This window comes from Balaenoptera musculus, chromosome 9, assembly GCF_009873245.2.
Source record: "Balaenoptera musculus isolate JJ_BM4_2016_0621 chromosome 9, mBalMus1.pri.v3, whole genome shotgun sequence".
Classification (NCBI taxonomy): domain Eukaryota; kingdom Metazoa; phylum Chordata; class Mammalia; order Artiodactyla; family Balaenopteridae; genus Balaenoptera; species Balaenoptera musculus.
Genome location: NC_045793.1, coordinates 98967822 through 98987144, shown reverse-complemented (window position 1 = coordinate 98987144; position 19323 = coordinate 98967822). Strand labels below are relative to the sequence as shown.

Below are 19323 nucleotides of genomic sequence, written 5' to 3'. Positions count from 1 at the left end.
CACAAAGCTGAAAAGAAATGCACCAAAATATAAACCACGGCTATCACTGAAAAGTAGGACACATAATCATTTCAACTTCAATTTTCACAGATCATTCCTGCAGTTCCTTTTACTGAGTCCCACATGCTCCACCCACCGCAACAAGGACCACGGATATAAGCGAAGGGAAGAGATGAGGACCCTGTGCTCCGAGGGCTTCCTGCCCACGGGGAGGGACCACACCGGAGCAACAGAGCTGGTACCCAAGAACGCACAGACATCTGTCCTACAGCAGAGACCAGCCACCTTAACTCAGGACCAGAAGTCTCTCCAGCCTCAGCCACGACCAAGAGACATCAACGGGCCCCACTGAGGCACACTCTCCAATAATAAACAGTCACATGTACACATCTGCTCCTGGTATCCAAAAGGAACAGTGGAGGAGCAACCCCAAACAGAGCACAGATGCCTAACTGCACAGGGCGGGGGGCGATGGTGGGGGGGGTGGTCAGCCCTCTTTCCACGTATCTTGCCTCAGGGTCTGCACTGTGGGACACAGCCGTGCAAATATTTGATGTACTTAAAAAAGAAAAACTAAATTTGGAACAGCAATGCCTAAAAATAAAACCAAAATGAAATAACTGTGACCACACTGGTAGCACAATTCACAAGTGGTTTCACAAGTGGTTTCACAAGTGACATGGAGACACGTATTTGACTGTATATCTAGTGGGATGTAATTCAAGGGCAAGATAACGAGAGAAACCACTAAAGAAACCGTAGATTGTATTCAATGGTCTTATTGTGGGGAATAACATTGGTAATGCTATTTTGAATCAACTGTATATAAAAGGATGAAACAAAAAAATTCTATTACTGTCATTAGGGTTTCCAGCATCAAAGGAAAAGGGACACAAATATAAGAATCACAGGAGTGAAGTTAAGTGAATTGGAACTATCAATATGAACTCAGAATTCATTCATGAGTTTTTCTTTTTCTAAAACATATCTTCCATGTCTGTCTCCGGTAAAGTCCCAGGACCAGAGACCACCCAGATTACAGGCTGGAAAAACCATTTCCCAATGAAAGAAGCTAGGGCTTCTGGGAAACGGCGCATCTGTGTGTGAGGCAGGACCATGCTCAGAGGGGATGGGCTGAGTCACGAGGAGGCAGGAGGCAACCGCATGTCTCACCCCTTTGGAAGGTTCTAGTCCTGAAACTTGATTAAGAAATGAAAAGAATCAAGCATCCACTGAGGATAACCAAAGAGCTGACGAGTACATGTTCTTGGTTTTTAAAGAACCACAAGCTAATAAATGCAGAGGAAACAACAGGATCAGAAAACGACCACTGTGTCAACCAGAGTGAACACTGATGGGCCAAGTTTTCGAGGCAGCTGCTGTGACCCTCGGGTGCAGTGTCGTGGGAGACGGGTAACAACACGGGAACCTCAGATCCACACGCCCTGGAGGGAGGAGTCCAGCGGAGGAGGGGGAGCTGGGGACCGCACTGCGCTCCAGGGAAGGGCTGTCAACACAAATGAGCGAGCCCAGGATCTAAGGCAGGTAGAGAAGGTCTGCTGGTTCGGGAGAAGCACGGGACACACCCAACCTTGGGGCTGAGCCGCCACAAAGGGCAGGAGCGTTAACGAGGAAAAACCAAAACCAAGAAACGCTTGGCATAGCCACGGAATACGACGTGTGTATTCATCCCGGTTTTTGTTTTCTGTGTCCTATGAAGGTGTGACGTCTCGGGGACCTCGCTGGCAGGGAACGATGACCTCCCCCCCCGCACGGCGCAGGGCTGGCTAATTCCTGGAGACAAACAACGGCGTGTTCCTATCACACCGGCGGATCAGAGGCCACATCTCCTCTGCGGGCTCTCACACTCCGGCCACTGGCCCCACCCTAATCACCAGGGCGGGGACCAGACCGCGGGGAACACCGCCAGCCCAGAGCCCTCACTATCCACGCTGTCCAGACCTGCGTCTGCTTGTCGCCTCTTCCCGTGGAAACGCCAATAAAGCCCCGCCCTGCTCTCCCAGCCCCCTCTGCCAACCTGGGCGCCCGGTGGTCCCCGGTGACCTTGGATGGCCTGGTGTGTCCCCTCCTCTCGGGGACCATGAGTGATAAGAGCATCCTTCTATGGCATCAGCCTCTGTGTCATGACTGTCACCTCCATAACCCAACCCAAGGGTACAATCCAGACACGCGTCCACCTCGTGTGAATCCCGACTGGAACAAACCAGCTCTGAGGAAGGGACATGTCTGAGACGAGCAGGGTGACCAAGCCCAGAGCCAGACTCAGGAATCTGTAACTGCAGTCAGTGCCGTTGGGTGCGACAGGGGCGTTGAGGTGGTGCTGGCCGTAACGGGCTCAATGGAAGAGCTACTCACCAAGGATACAAGCGTGCCGTGCGGTGATGGGCAGGATCTTGGGGGGGAGAGTGCAGACCAAACAAGACTGGCCGGACGTTAGTTACTGTCGAGGATGGGTTGTGGGAGCCTGGGGAGAGGGCGTTACGTTATTGTCTCTACCTTTGTGCTTGTGTGAATTTTCTAAAACCTTCGAGGGCAGGGTTTACATCTGACTTACTCATGCTGCAGCCCTATCACCTAGGACAATGCTGGCACACAGTAGGGACCTGGCAGCTGCTTTCTGAACCCAATTATGAACACGTCTCCCTGGTGATACATGGAGGAACCACATCTTCCTCCGCACGGCACTCAGGGGTCCCATTCAGGCTACCCTGTCTCTCCCTCCACCGCTGTTCCCCACTCAGGCCTCAAGTGAGCCTTGCTCTCCACACCTCGCTCCTCCCTCTGCCTGGAGCACATCTCCCCACCAAGGGACCTGGGCCACCGCAGCTGCTGAATAAAGGTTTCCTCCCAGCAGACAGGGCGGTGAGTTTCCACAGGTGGCCTGATACAAATGACAGACTCATTCAAAGTCCAAACATCTACTGGCTTTTCAAGAAACAATATCTACTCCCTGCTCATCAAGGAATAATTAAAGAAATCCGGGTTCATCATCAAGGATGCAGAAAGTTCAGAAAATTACACATCGTAACTCACAACTCAGCAATAACCACAGTTCTTCTGGAATATTTCATTCCAGCCTTTTCTCTCTGGCACTCACATAAGTGTGTGCACACACAGTGTGAAAATTGGGATTCTACTCTATATGTTATTTGATCACTTAAAGTCGTTCCTTTGGGTCAGTTTTCCAAGCTGAGCTCTGGTGACAGCCCCACCGCCACCCCCTCCAGGCTGTGCTCACGATGTCTGTTTACATCCTGACCACACTCTAGCAAACATCTCGTTCAGCAAATCCTGGTTTTGCAAAATTGGCTCAAGGTCTCCCCACCCGAGCTGTAAGTACCCTGGCTGTAAGTTCCCTGACTCCGTCTTTGGGCTCCAGCACCCCCTGCCCGACAGCAGGTGCACAGGTGGCTTTGCTAAAGGAACACCGTCCAGCAGAGTCACAACTGACCCACGAGCATGTGTCAGGCCTGAATGCGGCCAACTCTGTGCAGCTACGGGACCAGGGTGTCACAGCAGGAAGGCTTGACCCTCTGAAATGAGCCCAAGGACAGTCTCCCGAGGAGGAGGAGGGATGAGGGGAGACAGGAAGGATGGACCTGAACACACACCCGAGTAGCTCGGAATTGGGTAGGGAGCTCTGCCCTTGGACCAGCTTCCATGGGTCCCTTTCAGAAACATCCAGAATAACACAAATAACTGAAAAATAATGTCCTCACTAACACAGGTCATCAGAGTCATCTTTCAGGAATTGCACCCCCTACACTCTTGTCCAGGAGCCCCCTCAGTGTCCGGTCCTCATGGGCCAGAAAGGCTCACGAAGCGTCCGAGCTCAGAGGCAGCGCAGACTGGCCAAGCCCAAGGGCGGGCATCCCCAGGGAGAGCCCCTCAGCAGACTCTGAGCGTCCCCAGGGATGCTCGGACCAGAGAGGGGATACCTCCCGCACTTGTCCGCGCTCGCTAACCACCCATGACGCGTGTGGGTCAGCCTCCTGGCCCCGGGCACCACCGGCACCATCCTAAATCCAATGCATGCCCCTCCTGTGCCAGGCAACTGCCACCTCGGGACTGAGAACTGACAACAGTGTGACAAGCTCTCTCTGGAAACAGTCCCTGAAGGACTCCTGGGGTCAGGACCAGAGCTAAGGACTGTGTTCTCATCTGCCTGTCACCCCTGAGGAGGGGGCCACAACCAGCCCAGGTGGCCTTGCTGATAAGAGGACAACTGGGGCTCAGGCTCGTCTCCGTAGCGGGCACACCAAGGACCCTCCACGCTGCCCCACACCTCCTGAACCAGCCAGAGGGACATCTGCTTCGTCCGGCCAGTTCACTTTCCCGCAGAGAAAACTGATCCAGAGAAGGGCCCCGTCCCCAACAGGTGGTGGTGGAGCAGGGTTGAGCCCGGGACAGGTGCTTCTCCATAAACCCAAAGGGTGCGGCCAGTTGCCAAATACACACGGACATCAGAGCAAACACAAATCTAAAATGGATCCAATAAATGGGGGAAAGGTCAAAAACATAGTGCACGTCTGTGGTCATCAGCCGTGGATCGGGGTAAATAAAACGTCAGCTCCTGTGGAGACCAAGACAAACACACTCTGTGTTTGTTCAACTGCCCGGCAGATACCTTTGTAAAGGAGGATGGGTTTGGATCCCTGGGGTCACCACACCCTCCTCACCGGGCACTTGGACACAAAACAAGCACGTATGAGAAAAACACGTCCAGGTGCTCATCAAAACAGGACACCAGCAGATTAAGAGTGAAAATATGTTTAAAACACACAACATCAATGCACAAAAGAACAGAGAAAAAAAGCAATAAATTAGAAGGGAATGAGGCCATTTTAATTTTGAGCTTCCTCAGAGTCACCTCAACGAGAAAGAAAAAAGATCCGAAATGAAACTATAATGTCTGAGCTGCAAGCTTCACTGGATGGTACGTGGCAGGTTAGACGCTGAAGATGCAAAGATTAGTGAACCTGAAGGCGCAGCAGTAGAAACTGTCCAAAGTGAAACAGAAAGAAAAAGAACCCCCAAAATAAAACAAGATCAGCATCCGGACGTGGGTGAAACTGGTGTTCCTGAAGGAAGAGGAGGAGGGGCATAGGAAAGTATTTGTAAAACGGTGACTGAGGGTTTTTCCCCAAATATTATGAAAACTACAGATGCGAGAAGCTCCATAAACTGCAAGCACGAGACACCTGAAGAAAACCACAGCTAGGCGTGTCAAAATCGAACTGCTGAAAACCAGCAATGAAGAGGAAATCTTAAAAGCAGGCAGAGAAAAAAGACATTTCATACAGAGGAGCAAAGAGTTGACAGAAGACTTCCTGTTGAAAACAATACGAAAGATGACAATAAGAGCAGCATCTTTAAAGTTCTGGGGGAAAGACCTTTGCACCTAGAATTCTATACCCAGCAAAAAGAAATTCAAAAAAATAAAGGCCAAATAAAGAGTTCTTTCAGAAATACAAAAGCTGAAAGGATTTGTCACCAGCAGGCCCACACTGCAAGAAACACTAGAGGAGGGCTTCCCTGGGGGCACAGTGGTTAAGAATCCACCTGCCAATGCAGGGGACATGGGTTTGAGCCCTGGTCCGGGAAGATCGCACATGCTGCAGAGCAACCAAGCCCGTGTGCCACAACTACTGAGCCTGTGCTCTAGAGTCCGCAAGCCACAACTACTGAGCCTGTATGCTGCAACTACTGAGCCCACGTGCCTAGAGCCCGTGCTCTGCAACAAGACAAGCCACCGCAATGAGAAGCCCACACACCGCAATGAAGAGTAGCCCCCGCTCACCACAATTAGAGAAAGCCCATGTGCAGCAACGAAGACCCAATGCAGCCAAAAATAAATTTAAAAAAATAAATGTATAAAAAAAAAAGAGAAAAAGAAACATTAGAGGAAATTAAACAGAAAAAATGATAAAACGTGGAAATATGCCACACATAGACCACACAAATGAATGAAGCCCATATTCTGGGCCATAAATTTAAGAGGATTCAAATTTTAAAAGTATGTTCTCCAACCACAATAAAATTAAATTTGAAGTCAAAAACAGAAAGATCTTTGCAAACTGCCTCAAAAAACAAATGTCTTAATAATCCATGGGTCTAAGAAAAATTAAAAGGAAAATTTTAAAGTATTTTGAATTGAACACAAATAGAAACACAACATATCAGAAATTTGCTAAAGCAGTACTTCAGAGGAAGTTCACAGCATTAAACACTAATATCAGAAGAGGAAAAAAGATCTAAAACACAATGGTCTCTGCTTCTACCTTAAGAAACTACAAAAAGAAGAGCAAATGAAAACCAAAATAAGCAGAAGAAACAAAATAATAAAAAAATAAAGGAAATTAATAAAATAGAAACAGAGATATATGAAACCAAAAGCAAATTCTTTTTTTTTTTTTTTTTTTTGCTACTTTATTTATTTATTTATTTATTTTTGGCTGTGTTGGGTCTTCGGTTCGTGCGAGGGCTTTCTCCAGTTGCGGCAAGCGGGGGCCACTCTTCATCGCGGTGCGGGGACCGCTCTTCATCGCGGTGCGCGGGCCTTTCACTATCGCGGCCCCTCCCGTTGCGGGGCACAGGCTCCAGACGCGCAGGCTCAGTAGTTGTGGCTCACGGGCCCAGCCACTCCGTGGCATGTGGGATCTTCCCAGACCAGGGCTCGAACCCGTGTCCCCTGCATTAGCAGGCAGATTCTCAACCACTGCGCCACCAGGGAAGCCCAAAAGCAAATTCTTTTTAAAAAATTAATAAGATTGATAAATCTGTAGCCAGAATGATGAGACAAAAAGAAGACACAAATCACCAAAATCAAGAATGGGACAGGTGCCATTACCACACATTCTACAAATATTAAAAGGATAACAAGGAAATAGTGTGAACAACTTTATTCTAATAATTTTGACAACTTGGGTTAAATGGGCAGACTCCTTGAAAGATTAAAAAACACCAAGCTCATTCAAGAAAAAAATAAATAACCCAACTAGCCCTACTGAAACTAATTGAATTTGTAGTTAAAAATTTCCACAAAGAAAACTCCATGCACCAGTAAATTCTACCATACATTTAAGAGAGAAGTAATACTGATTCTACACAAACTCTTCCAGAAAATTGAACTGGAGGAAATACTCCCCAACTCTTCTATGAGATCAGCATCACCTTGATACCACAAAAAAAACAACATAAGAAAAGAAAGCCACAGACTAATATCCTTCAGGAGCATAGATGGAAAAAAAAATCAAAACAAAAACTTAACACACATGTACACACACGTGCACCCACATATTCACATACATACTAACTCATGTACACGCATGCACACATATACGTGTACACAGCTGCATGCATGTTCATGCACACTCATGTATATACAATGCACTCACATGTACACACACACTCACATACATTTATATACACATGCTCACTCACAGGCGTACACATACACACACCTAACATATCTCTTACTCCAGTCAACCCACCATGAGGCTCCAGTGTGTGCAGCACCTGTTCTCTGGAGGGTGTGCACATCCCTTGATAAAAGTATCTAATCCAACATCTCAGACACTAGTAAGTGTCCTGGTGAAAGAGCCTAGTAGTGAATGAAAGAGAAAATCTCTTATGCACCAACGAACTGGACAACCTAGAAGAAATGGATAAATTCCTAGAAATATACAATCTACCAAGATTCAATCATGAAAAAATATAAAATCTGAACAGACTGCATCAGTAATTAGAAACTCCCAATACAGGAAAGCCCTGGACCAGATGATTTCACTGGTGAATTCTACCAAACGTTCAAAGAAGAATTAATACCAATCCTTCTCAAACTCTCAAAAATACAGAAGAGGAAGGAGCACCTCCAAATTCATTTTACAAGGCCAGCATTATCCTGACAAGGACAGCACAAAAGAAGAAAATTATCCAATATCCCTGATGAACATAGATGCAAAAATCCTCCACAAAATATCAGCAAATCGAATTTAACAATACATTAAAAGGATCACACGGCACGATCAAGTGGGATTTATTCCAGGGATGCAAGGATGGTTCAACATACACAAATCAATCAATGTGATACAAACACATTAACAAAATAAAGAATAAAAATCATACAGTAATCTCAATAGATGCAAAAACGGTATTTGATAAAATTCAACATCCTCTCATGATAAAAAGTCTAACAAAGTGGGTATAGAGGGAACATACCTCAACATAATAAAGGCCATGTGTGACAAGCCCACAGCTAACATCATACTCACTGGTGAAAAGCTGAAAGCTTTTCCTCTAAGATTAGGAACAAGACAAGGATGTCCACTCTCACCACTTTTATTCAACATAGTGTTGAAGTCCCAGCCGGAACAGTTAGGCAAGAAAAAGAAATAAAAGGCATCCAAATTGGAAAAGAAGTAAAACTGTCTCTATTTGCAAATGTCATAATATTATATACAGAAAACTCTAAAGACTGTATCAAAAAACTGTTAGAACTAATAAATGATTTCAGTGAAGTCGCAGGATACAAAATCAATATACAGAAATCTGTCACATTTCTATATACTAATAACGAACTAGTAGAAAGTAAAATTAAGAAAATAATCCCATTTACAACTGCATCAAAAAGAATGACATACCTAGGGATAAATTTAAGAACAAAAAAAGGCAAATTGTAACAATTTGAGGAAACACATGGAACACTGAGCCATTCTGAGGGAATGTGTGATGCCCCAGAAGGCCCAGTGGACACCCTGCCATGTGCACCCTGGGTGTGGTGCCGATAGAAAGGGGCAGTGGATGTCACAGCTGGGACATGGGCCCGAGAGGCGCCCCCAGGGCCAGCGTGAAGGCACAGGCCTGGAACTCAAGGTGACACTCACACCTGCAGCTGATTTAAAACAGAAGGAACTGGCCAAGCGACAGACGGAGTTTGTATTCTAGGAAGGAAGAGGACAGGACAGGAGCCCCGAGATCACACATTTCATCCTGAGAACGAAGACCTGGGTGTCCCCGGGGCACCGTCTCCGCCCGTGCTCTCCCACCCAGGGAGGCCCATCTCTCCAGCCCCTGGACGGGGTGGGCCCTGCGTCTGCTCCAACAGAACACAGCACAGGCGGGGCCGGCCAGCGGACTGCCCACCTCTGGGAACGCTACACCCACAGAAGAAGAAAGTGACCACTGAGCTGCAGAAAAACTAAAATCTCTGCCCTTCATACAACACTGTCAGCAAATGAACAAACAGGCCAAAGCAGGGAAGAAAATATTTGCAAATCAGGTATCTGACAAAGGACCAGTGGAAAATCCGTAAAGACTCCTGGGCCTTCCTGGGCGGCTGGGGAGCAGGTTATGTCCTGAGAGACCTGGAGCAGGGGGGGTCTCCCAGGGACAGCAGAGGGGCAGGCGGCACTGCTCACCATGAATCACTGACCAAACCTGGCCCTGATCCTTCGGGGACCATGATGCTGACCTCAAGCTGCTGGGAAGACAGAATCGGACGAGGAGGCAAAGGGCACAGGCCCTCCCGTCAGCAGCAGATGCTGAGAAAAGAGGCCCTGGTGGGCCAAGTGGGACCCTGGTCCAGAAGCTTCCTGGTGAGGGGGGAGGAAGCAGCAGGGCTGAGACAGCTCCCAAGCAGCACTGTGAGAGCCCCCGGCCGCCAGTCACCCCCTGCACCGGACAAAACACGCATCCTGACCCAAAGGCAAAAGGTGCTGGAGGCCCTACAGCCAGCCCCACGCACGGGCACAGCCCACGCTCATGCCCTCCCCGCCTCTTCTGGGCTCCCCTGAAACCCCAGGCAGCCCTGTCCGCGGGAGGACGACCGGGAGGCCTTCTCCCAGGAAGGCGAGGTGGCACGTGTTTGCCCAGACCACAGCCTCCCTCCCGGGAGCAAGTCCAGTGGCCGCGCGGACAAAGGCTGCCAGGGCCTCGAGGACAGGCAGCTCCATGCCCAGCAAAACGACATTACAGCCACTGTGACCGCTGCTCACTCTTCCTGCAAGTCGAGGGCAAAGGCCAGGGCCTGGTGTTCTGTGTCCTGCCCAGAGGCCGGCCCGAGTCTGCGGCCCACGCGGTACCCACCACCCAGCCCCCTACACACATCCAACGTCCCCCATGACTCCTGGCCACTGCATAAGCCAGGCCCAGCCAGGGGTCCTCTCTGCACCCTGTTCACTGAGGGGACGTTCACTCTTCCTTCCAAGAGCTTTAACTGTCACCTCCTCTGAGAAGGAGTCTGACCTCGACAGAATCTGCCGACCCCTCCCTCCATCCCTCTCTCCCTCCCTCCCTCCCTCCATCTCATAACCACCCACTCAGGGGCCTCTGTGTCCACCTCGAGCGAGGCTGAAGGAGAAGGTGAACTTGTCCTTGTCCTTGGGTGCCCCCCATGCCCTGGCAGGGCAGGGAAGGTGGGTGTCGGGGTCCCAGGCCTGCATGCTGCAAGCGAGGCTGTTAGCCTGGCCTTGGCTTGACCTCTGCAGGCCTTAGATGTGACCTGTTCCAGGAAGACTTCAAAACCCTGGCGCTCAGCCCGCAGCGAGCAAGGGGGCCGGGCCTCCTGAGATGTCACCCACTGACCCCCAGCAGGCAAGTTTCAAGTCCAGGCAGCGGGGCCCGGAAAAGGGCAGCCCAGGCCTGCTCCAAAGAGCCCTCCGCCAAGGCCAGCCCAAGCGACATCTGCCACAGGACAGAAGGTGGAGGGCGGCCCGTACGCAAGACCACACAACTCAGCCGGTGCCTCGTGCTGCCGGGGCCCCTCACTGGAGGCGCTGCCTGTGCTGGTGCAGCGTCGTCCTGTCTGCAAAGGCGGCGCTCAGGTCCCAGGGAAGGAACCAGCGAACAGTGAGGCTGAAACAACAGGTGAACCCCGCGTCCCAACCAGCCTAGGTCACATCTCCAACACGGGGATCCACCTGGCACATCGTCACCCCAGGAGCAACTCAAGTTAACCTCCGGACAAAGGGAGCGGCTGCGCTTACCGTGGCCAGTTCGTCGAACTTGCCGAAGAGCTCGTTGAGGAGTTTCACCAGCTCCTGGGCCGTGCACTGCGAGGCCAAGCCCGTGAAGCCCACGATGTCGGCGAAGAGGATGCTGCAAGACAAAGGGGTGCCCACTGCCCTCCTCCGCCGACGGACGGACGGACAGGCTCCTGCCACTCAGACAGACCTTACCTTCGCGTGTCACCTGAAACTAGAGCCCCCTGCTGATTCCTCAAGCAGCGGAAAAGGAAGGCTCCGCTGTTCCCATTTCACAGGTGAGAAGACTGAGGCTGGGAGAAGCCGGGGGGGCTCTTTGGTCATAGAGGGAGGAAATGCTGGGGCCACTCAGAGCTCCTCCCAGGACACAGGGCAGCAGCAGTGACCACCGCATGCTGTCTCTGTACTCGGTGTCCCCCAGACACAGGGGAGTAGCTCCACGCCCACTGGGCCTGTCCCTTTTCCCAGGGTGGCCCTGTGACGGGGCCGGGGCTGGTGGCAGGTGAGCAGAAGTGACGTGCTCTTAAGGAATAAGCAGCCCTGCTCCACAGCCCCTACAGGTGATGCAGGCGACTGAGGCCCAGGCCCCGTCAGAGCCTCACGGGAGTCCTGTGCTGTGCGCAGGGTCATCAGAGCCTCACGGGAGTCCTGTGCTGTGCGCAGGGTCATCAGAGCCTCACGGGAGTCCTGTGCTGTGCGCAGGGTCATCAGAGCCTCACGGGAGTCCTGTGCTATGCGCAGGGTCATCAGAGCCTCACGGGAGTCCTGTGCTGTGCGCAGGGTCATCAGAGCCTCACGGGAGTCCTGTGCTGTGCGCAGGGTCATCAGAGCCTCACGGGAGTCCTGTGCTGTGCGCAGGGTCATCAGAGCCTCACGGGAGTCCTGTGCTGTGCGCAGGGTCATCAGAGCCTCACGGGAGTCCTGTGCTGTGCGCAGGGTCAGCCCTCAGCCGGCTACGAGGGCGGGGCAACCCCTCTTATATGCTGGGCGTCCGTTTACTACAGTACCTGGGTCAGCCTAAACAATTCACTGTCTACCCATAGCACACAGCCAGCATCCTGGATGCTAGAAAGACTTTAAAAGGCTTAAGTAATGAGGACCAAGGCAGGACAACGGAGAACCTCCCCGAGCTGTACGTTTGGGAGAGGCTGGGGTTCCTGACGAGTCGTCCAAGCACCCTGACCCTCCCACATGTGAGGGACGAGGGAGATGGGATCAGGGGCCTATCTCAGGATGAGGTGCCCCACGGAACCCACTTGGGAGAGGCCATGGGGCCTGATCACGGAGCTGCTGGACCAGAGCCAGGTGCCACTTCTGGACCTCTCGCCCCAGGGGAAAGAGAGCCCCTCGCTCTTGAAGACGCTGCATGGCCAACTTCTGTCACCTGCAGCCAAAAGCACCCTCAGCTGTGAGACTTGGGAAATCACACACATGGTACGCTGGAGAGGTCTGTGAGACTTAAACATGCATCTCCGGTATAAATGAAGAAAGTGATGTGGAATTAAAGTAGTTTGTTCTTTTTACACAACTGTGTTCATATCTTAAAATTCCTGATGCCAGATCTTAACTCAGTTCTGCGTTTTCAATAATACCTCATGCCAGAGAGTAGCGACCCACATCACAGGCAGGGACCAGGAACCCCCATCTCAGAGAGGCTTCTCCCTGATGAGGCCCTTGCCCCACCATGTCCACCATGCCCTGCCCCAGCTTGGAAAGATGCTGTGTTCACCCCGTGACAAGCCTAATGTCCACTTATAATCCTCTACCTGCAGGGCAGCTTTCCCCAGAGACTGTGAGGAACCGGAGGACGCAGACCCAGCTTACACATCCCACGGCACCGAACACAGAGCAAGGGGGATACGCATGTGTGTTATGCATGAATGAATGAGCAAAAACTGGGTGTCTAGGATATAGAAGTGTCACTGATACTGAGAAGCTAAGAAAAGGGATTGCAAGAGTGGGCGGAGAGAGACAACACCGATTTTCTCCCCTCTGTTTTGGTATAAAATTCAGGCTTATTTACATCTCTGAGGAACCACTGTGTTTTCTTCCTCCTCTATAACTAGCCATGCATTGACAGGCCTTCCTCTGTCCACTGGCTTCTCAGCCTCTGCCCATTCACTTCGTTCCTCAAAAACCGACTGAGCATTGCCCACCCCCATGCTAGGAAAGCCCCAGGGCTTGCCCTGCCTGTCCTCCTCCACTACCTGCAGGAAACCTCACCCCCGAAGCACCCAACATCCCCCATGCACACAGGCAAACATGCGTGGACGATCTCTTACACCCCAGGTCCCTGTCCTCAGGAGCTCAACATCCGGGGAAGAAAGCTCACAGGAGGGAGGGACAGAGCACAGGGAAGCAATGATATGGGAAGCCTGGAATTCTGCAGGAAGGCACAACACCCACTTCGCGGATGCAGCCAGGCGGGAACAGTCCTCCCCAGGGATTATCCAGACAAACAAGGAAGGAAGGAAGGAGGGAGGGAGGTGAGAAGGAAGGAAGAAAGGAAGAGGGGACTGATTCAGAAGTGCAAATAGCATGTGGAAACGAAGATGAGTGAGAAACCGTATAATGACTTATCAAAAGCTGAGAGAGGCAGACTGGTTGGAACCTGAGTACAAGCAGTAAGCGGTGGAGCACAAGTCTCCAGGATGAGAGGTTCCTGAGTGTCGACGCAGGAAAGGCAGGAGGGGGGGCAGTGGTTAGAGCCTGGATTCCAGTAGGGTTGTTCAGCTCCACCATTTACAGCAACGGGACTCCAGGCAACTTATCCAACACTTTCATATGTCAGTCCTTCCATCTTTAAAACGGGAATAAGACTAGAGTCCAAATCGTAGGTCGTGAGGGGTTAAAAGGATTAACAAAGCACTTAGAGTAATACCTTGCACCTGATAATAGCTCAACAATTGCTTACTTACAGTAATTTATAAGGGTTATAATGCAACAAAAATATTTATTGAAGGATCTATGCGCTAGGCAATGTTCTAGGTGCTTGGGACTTAGCAGTGAACAAAAGATTCAAACGTCACTGCCCTCCAGAAGCATCCATTCTAGTCAGGGGAGGTGCATGCTCACAGTATGTCAAAGGTGACGAGTGTAACTATGGAGAAAAATGAAGGAGGGAAGATGGGTATGGAGCTCTGAGCAGGTCAGATTGACAATTGAGTCCTGAAGGGAAGAGAGGGGGAGCCATGAAGACACCGGGAGAAGATTCCTGGCAGAGGGAACAGCAGGTGCTATTGCTGTGATTTTTGTTGGATACAGAATTCTTGTCTTTTTCAGTTCAGCTTTTGAATATGCCACCCCACTGCCTTGTGGCCTCCATGGTTTCTGACAAGAAACCTGCTAAAAACTTTATTAAGGTGCTTCCCTCTTCCTGCTTTCAAGATTCTCTCCTTGTCTTTGGCTTTTGACAGTTTGATTATTATGTGTCTAGGTGTGGTTCTCTTTGAGTTTATCCTAATTAAGTTTCTCCAACGTGTAGGTTAGTGTTTTCATCAAATTTGGGACATTTGGGGCCATTGTTTTTTTCAAATATTTTTTCTGCCCCTTCTTCTCTTTCCTCTTTTCTGGGACTCTCATTAGGAGTGTGTTGCTATGTTTGATGGTGGCCCTCAGGTCTCTGAGGCTCTGTTCACTTTTCTTCATCCTTTTTTCATTCTGTTCTTCAGACTGGATAAACTCAATTGACCTATCTTGAAATTCACTGATTCCTTCTTCAGTCTGCTCAAATCTGCTGTTAAGCCCCACATGAATCTTTAATTTTAGTTATTTTTCAAATTTGCAATTTCTATTTGGTTGTTTTTTATAATTTCTATCTCTTTATTGGTATTCTTTATTTGAAGAGAAATCACTCTCATACTTTCCTTTAGTTACTTAGACATGGTTTGTTCTTTGAACATACCTAAAATAGCTGATTTTAAAGGTATTGTCAAATAAGTCCAATGTCTGAGCTTCCTCTGGGATAGTTTCTATTGACTGCTTTTTTTATTCCTGTTAAGCCATGCAATCTTGTTTTTTGCATGTCTCATATATTTTTATTGAAAACTGGAAAACATAATGTAGCAACTCTGAAAAATATACCCGCTCCCCCTTCTCAGGGTTTGTTGTTGTTGCTGTTTGTTTATGTTGCTGTTTATTTAGTGACTTTTCTGAACTAATTCTGTAAAGTCTGTATTCTTTGGTATGTGAAGCCACTAAAGTCTCTGCTTCGTTCTTTTAGTGGTCAGGTAATGACCAGACAGAAATTTCCTTAGGTGGCTGGAGCCAGTAAGTCTCTCAGTCTTTGACGACGGGGTTATGCATGTTGGGTCATGCTTCCAACACTCAGCCAGGCAGATTACAACTCTGCCTTAGCCTTCACTTCCTGCTTGCACAGAGCCTCAAGATCAGCCAGAGCTGACAGCATAGGGCCTTCTCAGGTCTTTCCTGAGCATGCACACATCCCTACACTTGTACATGGTCTTCTGGTTCCCAGAAATATTTCCTTTCAAAGTCCCTGATGGACACCTCATTCCTCAGTTTTTCATTTAAGTTTTTTGATTACCTTGCTGCTTGCCTCATCTGTTATCACTGCCTAAGGCAGCTATGATGTTAAACAATTGCCACTGATTGTTTTCAACAAATGTACCAGGCAAAGGCTATTCACACTGAATGAAGTCAGGTCAAATAGACATAAGCCCATGAGTGGGGTTTTCCAGGGAATTTCCAGACAGTCAAATAATGGTAATTCCCTGAGAATGGGGCTTTGAAAGAGTGCCAACCCAGTTCTGTCCCCTCCAGCAGCTGCCAGGCTGCAAGTTTTCATCATGATTGCAGCCGTTGGTTTTCAAAGCTATTGTGGACCTGGGAGATGGGAGGATGGAAGAGAGCGAGTTAAAACTGCACAAAGCTCACTGTTCCTACCAAGATTTATCTGTTTTCTTATAAAAAACATTCCTGGATTTTTGCAAAACTTTGGTTAATTTCCAGTGTTCTGACAGTGTTGATACTGACCATTTTCTCCAGTGTTGTCATTATTTCTATGGAGGAGAGGATTTTCACAGCACTCCACTATTCCCAATGGCATCAGCCTGCTATGAGCTGTGAATGGCATACTGGGCTTGGACATAATAAGGACTGTAGAGAGGGCAATGAGATGTTCATATTTGGGCTGTAGAAAGATGTCTCTGAACCCTGATGGAGGGTGGCCAGAAGGGCTAGGGTGCAGCTGGCACCATCTGGGACAGGGAGCCTCAGCTTCCTCTCCTATCTCAGGGCTGTCCTGCCTGCAGCCAGCACATTGGCCCACCAGGGGACATGGATGGAGATTTTTCAGCAGCAAAGGGAAGCTGTAACTCACCACATCTGTATTTACTGTTATAGGTAAAGGAGAGGAAGGGAAAGGCACTTGGGTGCCCATGCACTATGCCCACCTCCACCTGCAGCCCCAGAAGACCCTTGATGTCTGATGCCTTCCCTGCTGTGTGCAGATGCTCTGCCCTGGCAAGGTGCTCCCTGGATTGTTTAGGTAGTCTGGTCTTCTCAGCAGGGAGCTTGGTCATTCAGTCAGGTCCTCACCCAGTAACAAGAGGCAAACGTCAGCATCAGCCAATCCTAGGTCCAGCCCCAGTCCCATCACTCACTGGCCAGGGAGTCCTGCACGCTCACCTGACTTTGCTGAACCTCAATTTCCTCATCTATAAAGTGGAGGTGACAGTGCTCATAGATATCAAGGGTGTGAGGACATTAAACAGAACCAAGTGACCTCTCCTGACTGGGCTTCAATGTTGACCCCACACATCAGGCCTTAACCCCATTCGGCTTCAGCATCCTCTGTAGGAGGACAAAACTGGTCCTTACCAAGAAGCACAACAGCAGAAGCGAGGGCAATCACCAGACAGCTGATAGCCACGCTGACCCACACACAGGGGCAGCCTGGACCCTGATGGGGAGGGTCTGGCAGCAGTGGGCCTTGGCTCATTTCAGATGAACAAGCACCAGCTCACGGGGACCCAGTCTGCAGCACTCGACACAGACAGGACAGGGTTTTCTTAACCTTTTGTGTCTGCAGGGGTCCGGGGGGCAGGGAGGCCTGACACCAACACCCAAGAAAGAACAGCGGGAAGGAAGAGCACTTGGGTCCTTCAAACCACCATCTCCTGCCTGAGTGACACTTACGTAAAGTATCGATATGATTCCCAGACAAGCAACACTGTTATCTATTCTAGGTACTTTAAAAGGGAATGCATGATTTAATACAACTAATTGCTTTTTAACAGAATCTTTAAAAACAAACAAGCAAACCTCAGAGTGCCCAGGGAAAGCTGATTCACTCCAAGGGCTCAGTTTCCTCACCTATAGAGTGGGAATAACAATCCCTACCTCCTGGGGCTGCCATGAGATGAACAGAGTGAGAAGAACGCCTACCCCAGAGCCTGGCACCAACTCGAACAATGCTCAGCTATTAACCTGATGCAGGCAAATTCCCAGTCCAATGGCCACTGCCCAAACCTGGCGTAGGAACAGAGTTCCCACCCTTTCTAGCCAACACAGAAATAGAAGGTGAAGAAATGAGAAAATGGGAAAGGGCAGCTGTGAAATGCATCACCCGAGAAGCCAACACACCCCCCTTGTGGGAGCTGCTTCCCTGCTGGGCAAGTGCTCACCTGGGCTCCTAACCCACACCTGCTCCCTCCTTCCCTTAAACTAGGGCCCTCTGCTCACCTCTGCCATCACCTCCACCTCCACCGTCCCCTCCCACCTCCATCACCTCCACCTCCTCCATCCCCTCCCACCTCTGCCATCACCTCCACCTCCACCATCACCCCCCACCTCCATTACCTCCACCTCCTCCATCCCCTCCCACCTCCATCACCTCCACCTCCACCATCCCCTCCCACCTCTGCCATCACCTCCACCTCCACCATCACCCCCCACCTCCATCACCTCCCACCTCCATCACCTCCACTTCCTCCATCCCCTCCCACCTCCATCACCTCCACTTCCTCCATCCCCTCCCACCTCCATCACCTCCCGCCTCTGCTCCCTAGGCCCATCGCAGGGCCAGGCCAGTGCCAGCCCTACCTCACGTTGTCATGCCGCTGGATGTAGATCTTGTGGAAAATCCTCTCCGGGGGCTTCAGGAAGTCCTCCTTCATCTCCATGGCGACGTTCCGGGGCAGGAGGCTCATGAGCAGCCGCTCCTGGACAGGAGAGACAGGCCCACGTGACACGGCAGCTCCCCCCCGTGATTCCTTGACACGCCCACCCCAGTGACCTTGGTGCCGAGAAGCTGCCCTCCACGAGGGGCCTCGGACCCTCCACACACATGACCGGCACGTGGTCCAGTTCCACGGACCCTCCCAGGCCCAGAGTCACGGTGGGTCGTGCGCGCAGGCCCGGACTGTCACTGCACAGGTAACTCGCTCGCAGAGCGCTGGGCAGGCACCAGCATCGCCTCCAGAACACCCGGCCCGCCCATGCGCCCCAGCCTCGGCGAGCAGTGGGTCACAGGGAGGGAGTGTCGCTGTCTCCGAGCAGACCTGTCCTGCCTCGCTCCTCACACCACGGTCCAGCGCGGCCCCAACAGGGACCTCGAGGTGGGCTACGAAAGCACCTGTGCCCCAACAGACAGGGGCCCATGGTCGCACAGAGATGAGTGGCTTTGGACACAGTGTGGCGTTTCCTCCCGGTCTTGTCTTCTTATTTCCCCCTGATCTGCGGGAGACAAACATTTTCCTCCCCACCCCGTCCCCACCAGAGGATGGAGCAAACGTCTGGGCTTATCCACAGGAGCCGTGCCGCCCTGGGGACGCTGTCGCCCTTTCTGGACCTCGGTTTCCTCCTCTGGCCTCCATCCCTCCTCCTCTTGGTGGATCCGCCCCTGGCCTCAGCCCCACTGGCCACACTGTATCTGAGAAACCGTGTTCCAGACACTTGGAGTGAGGCCCCACTCCTCCCTCAATCCCTTTCACAGCCCCTCCCTCCCACTCTGCTTCAGAAAGAAAACAAAAGAACGGAATTTAGATCCCACTTGGAATCAGGTAGGACATCCTACTTACAAGGGTGAACATGGGGCAGGGAGGGGGCACAAGAGGCCCCTCCCTCCCTCCAGCAGCCCCTGGGCCTTGGCCTGTCCGGTGAGTGGAGGAGCCTCAGATGGGGCCACGTGGGTGCCTGGCATCCCCCCCCCCGGCGCGGGGTCCGGGTGCAGCCAGCAGGCCGGGAGACCCTCCTGGACCGCAGGGCCACCCTGCAGCGTGAGACCACATCCCTGCCCGGGAGCAGACGCTCCTCCGCGTGACATCCTCTGAAGGACAATCAGAGCAGCAGCAGGGAC

The 19323-nt window shown here is 51.0% G+C and overlaps 1 protein-coding gene across 2 annotated transcripts in view; it reads right to left on the bottom strand.

Moving 5' to 3' along the window:
- ADCY1 (adenylate cyclase 1) overlaps positions 1 to 19323 on the bottom strand; it is a 126983-nt gene that overhangs the window by 68455 nt on the left and 39205 nt on the right. For both annotated transcript variants that reach the window (XM_036863914.1, XM_036863916.1), the window contains exons 3-4: positions 18069 to 18187; positions 11007 to 11118 (exon numbers count right to left, since the gene is read on the bottom strand). In XM_036863914.1, coding sequence (XP_036719809.1) covers positions 11007 to 11118; positions 18069 to 18187 — 231 coding nt within the window. The remainder of the gene's footprint in view (positions 1 to 11006; positions 11119 to 18068; positions 18188 to 19323) is intronic.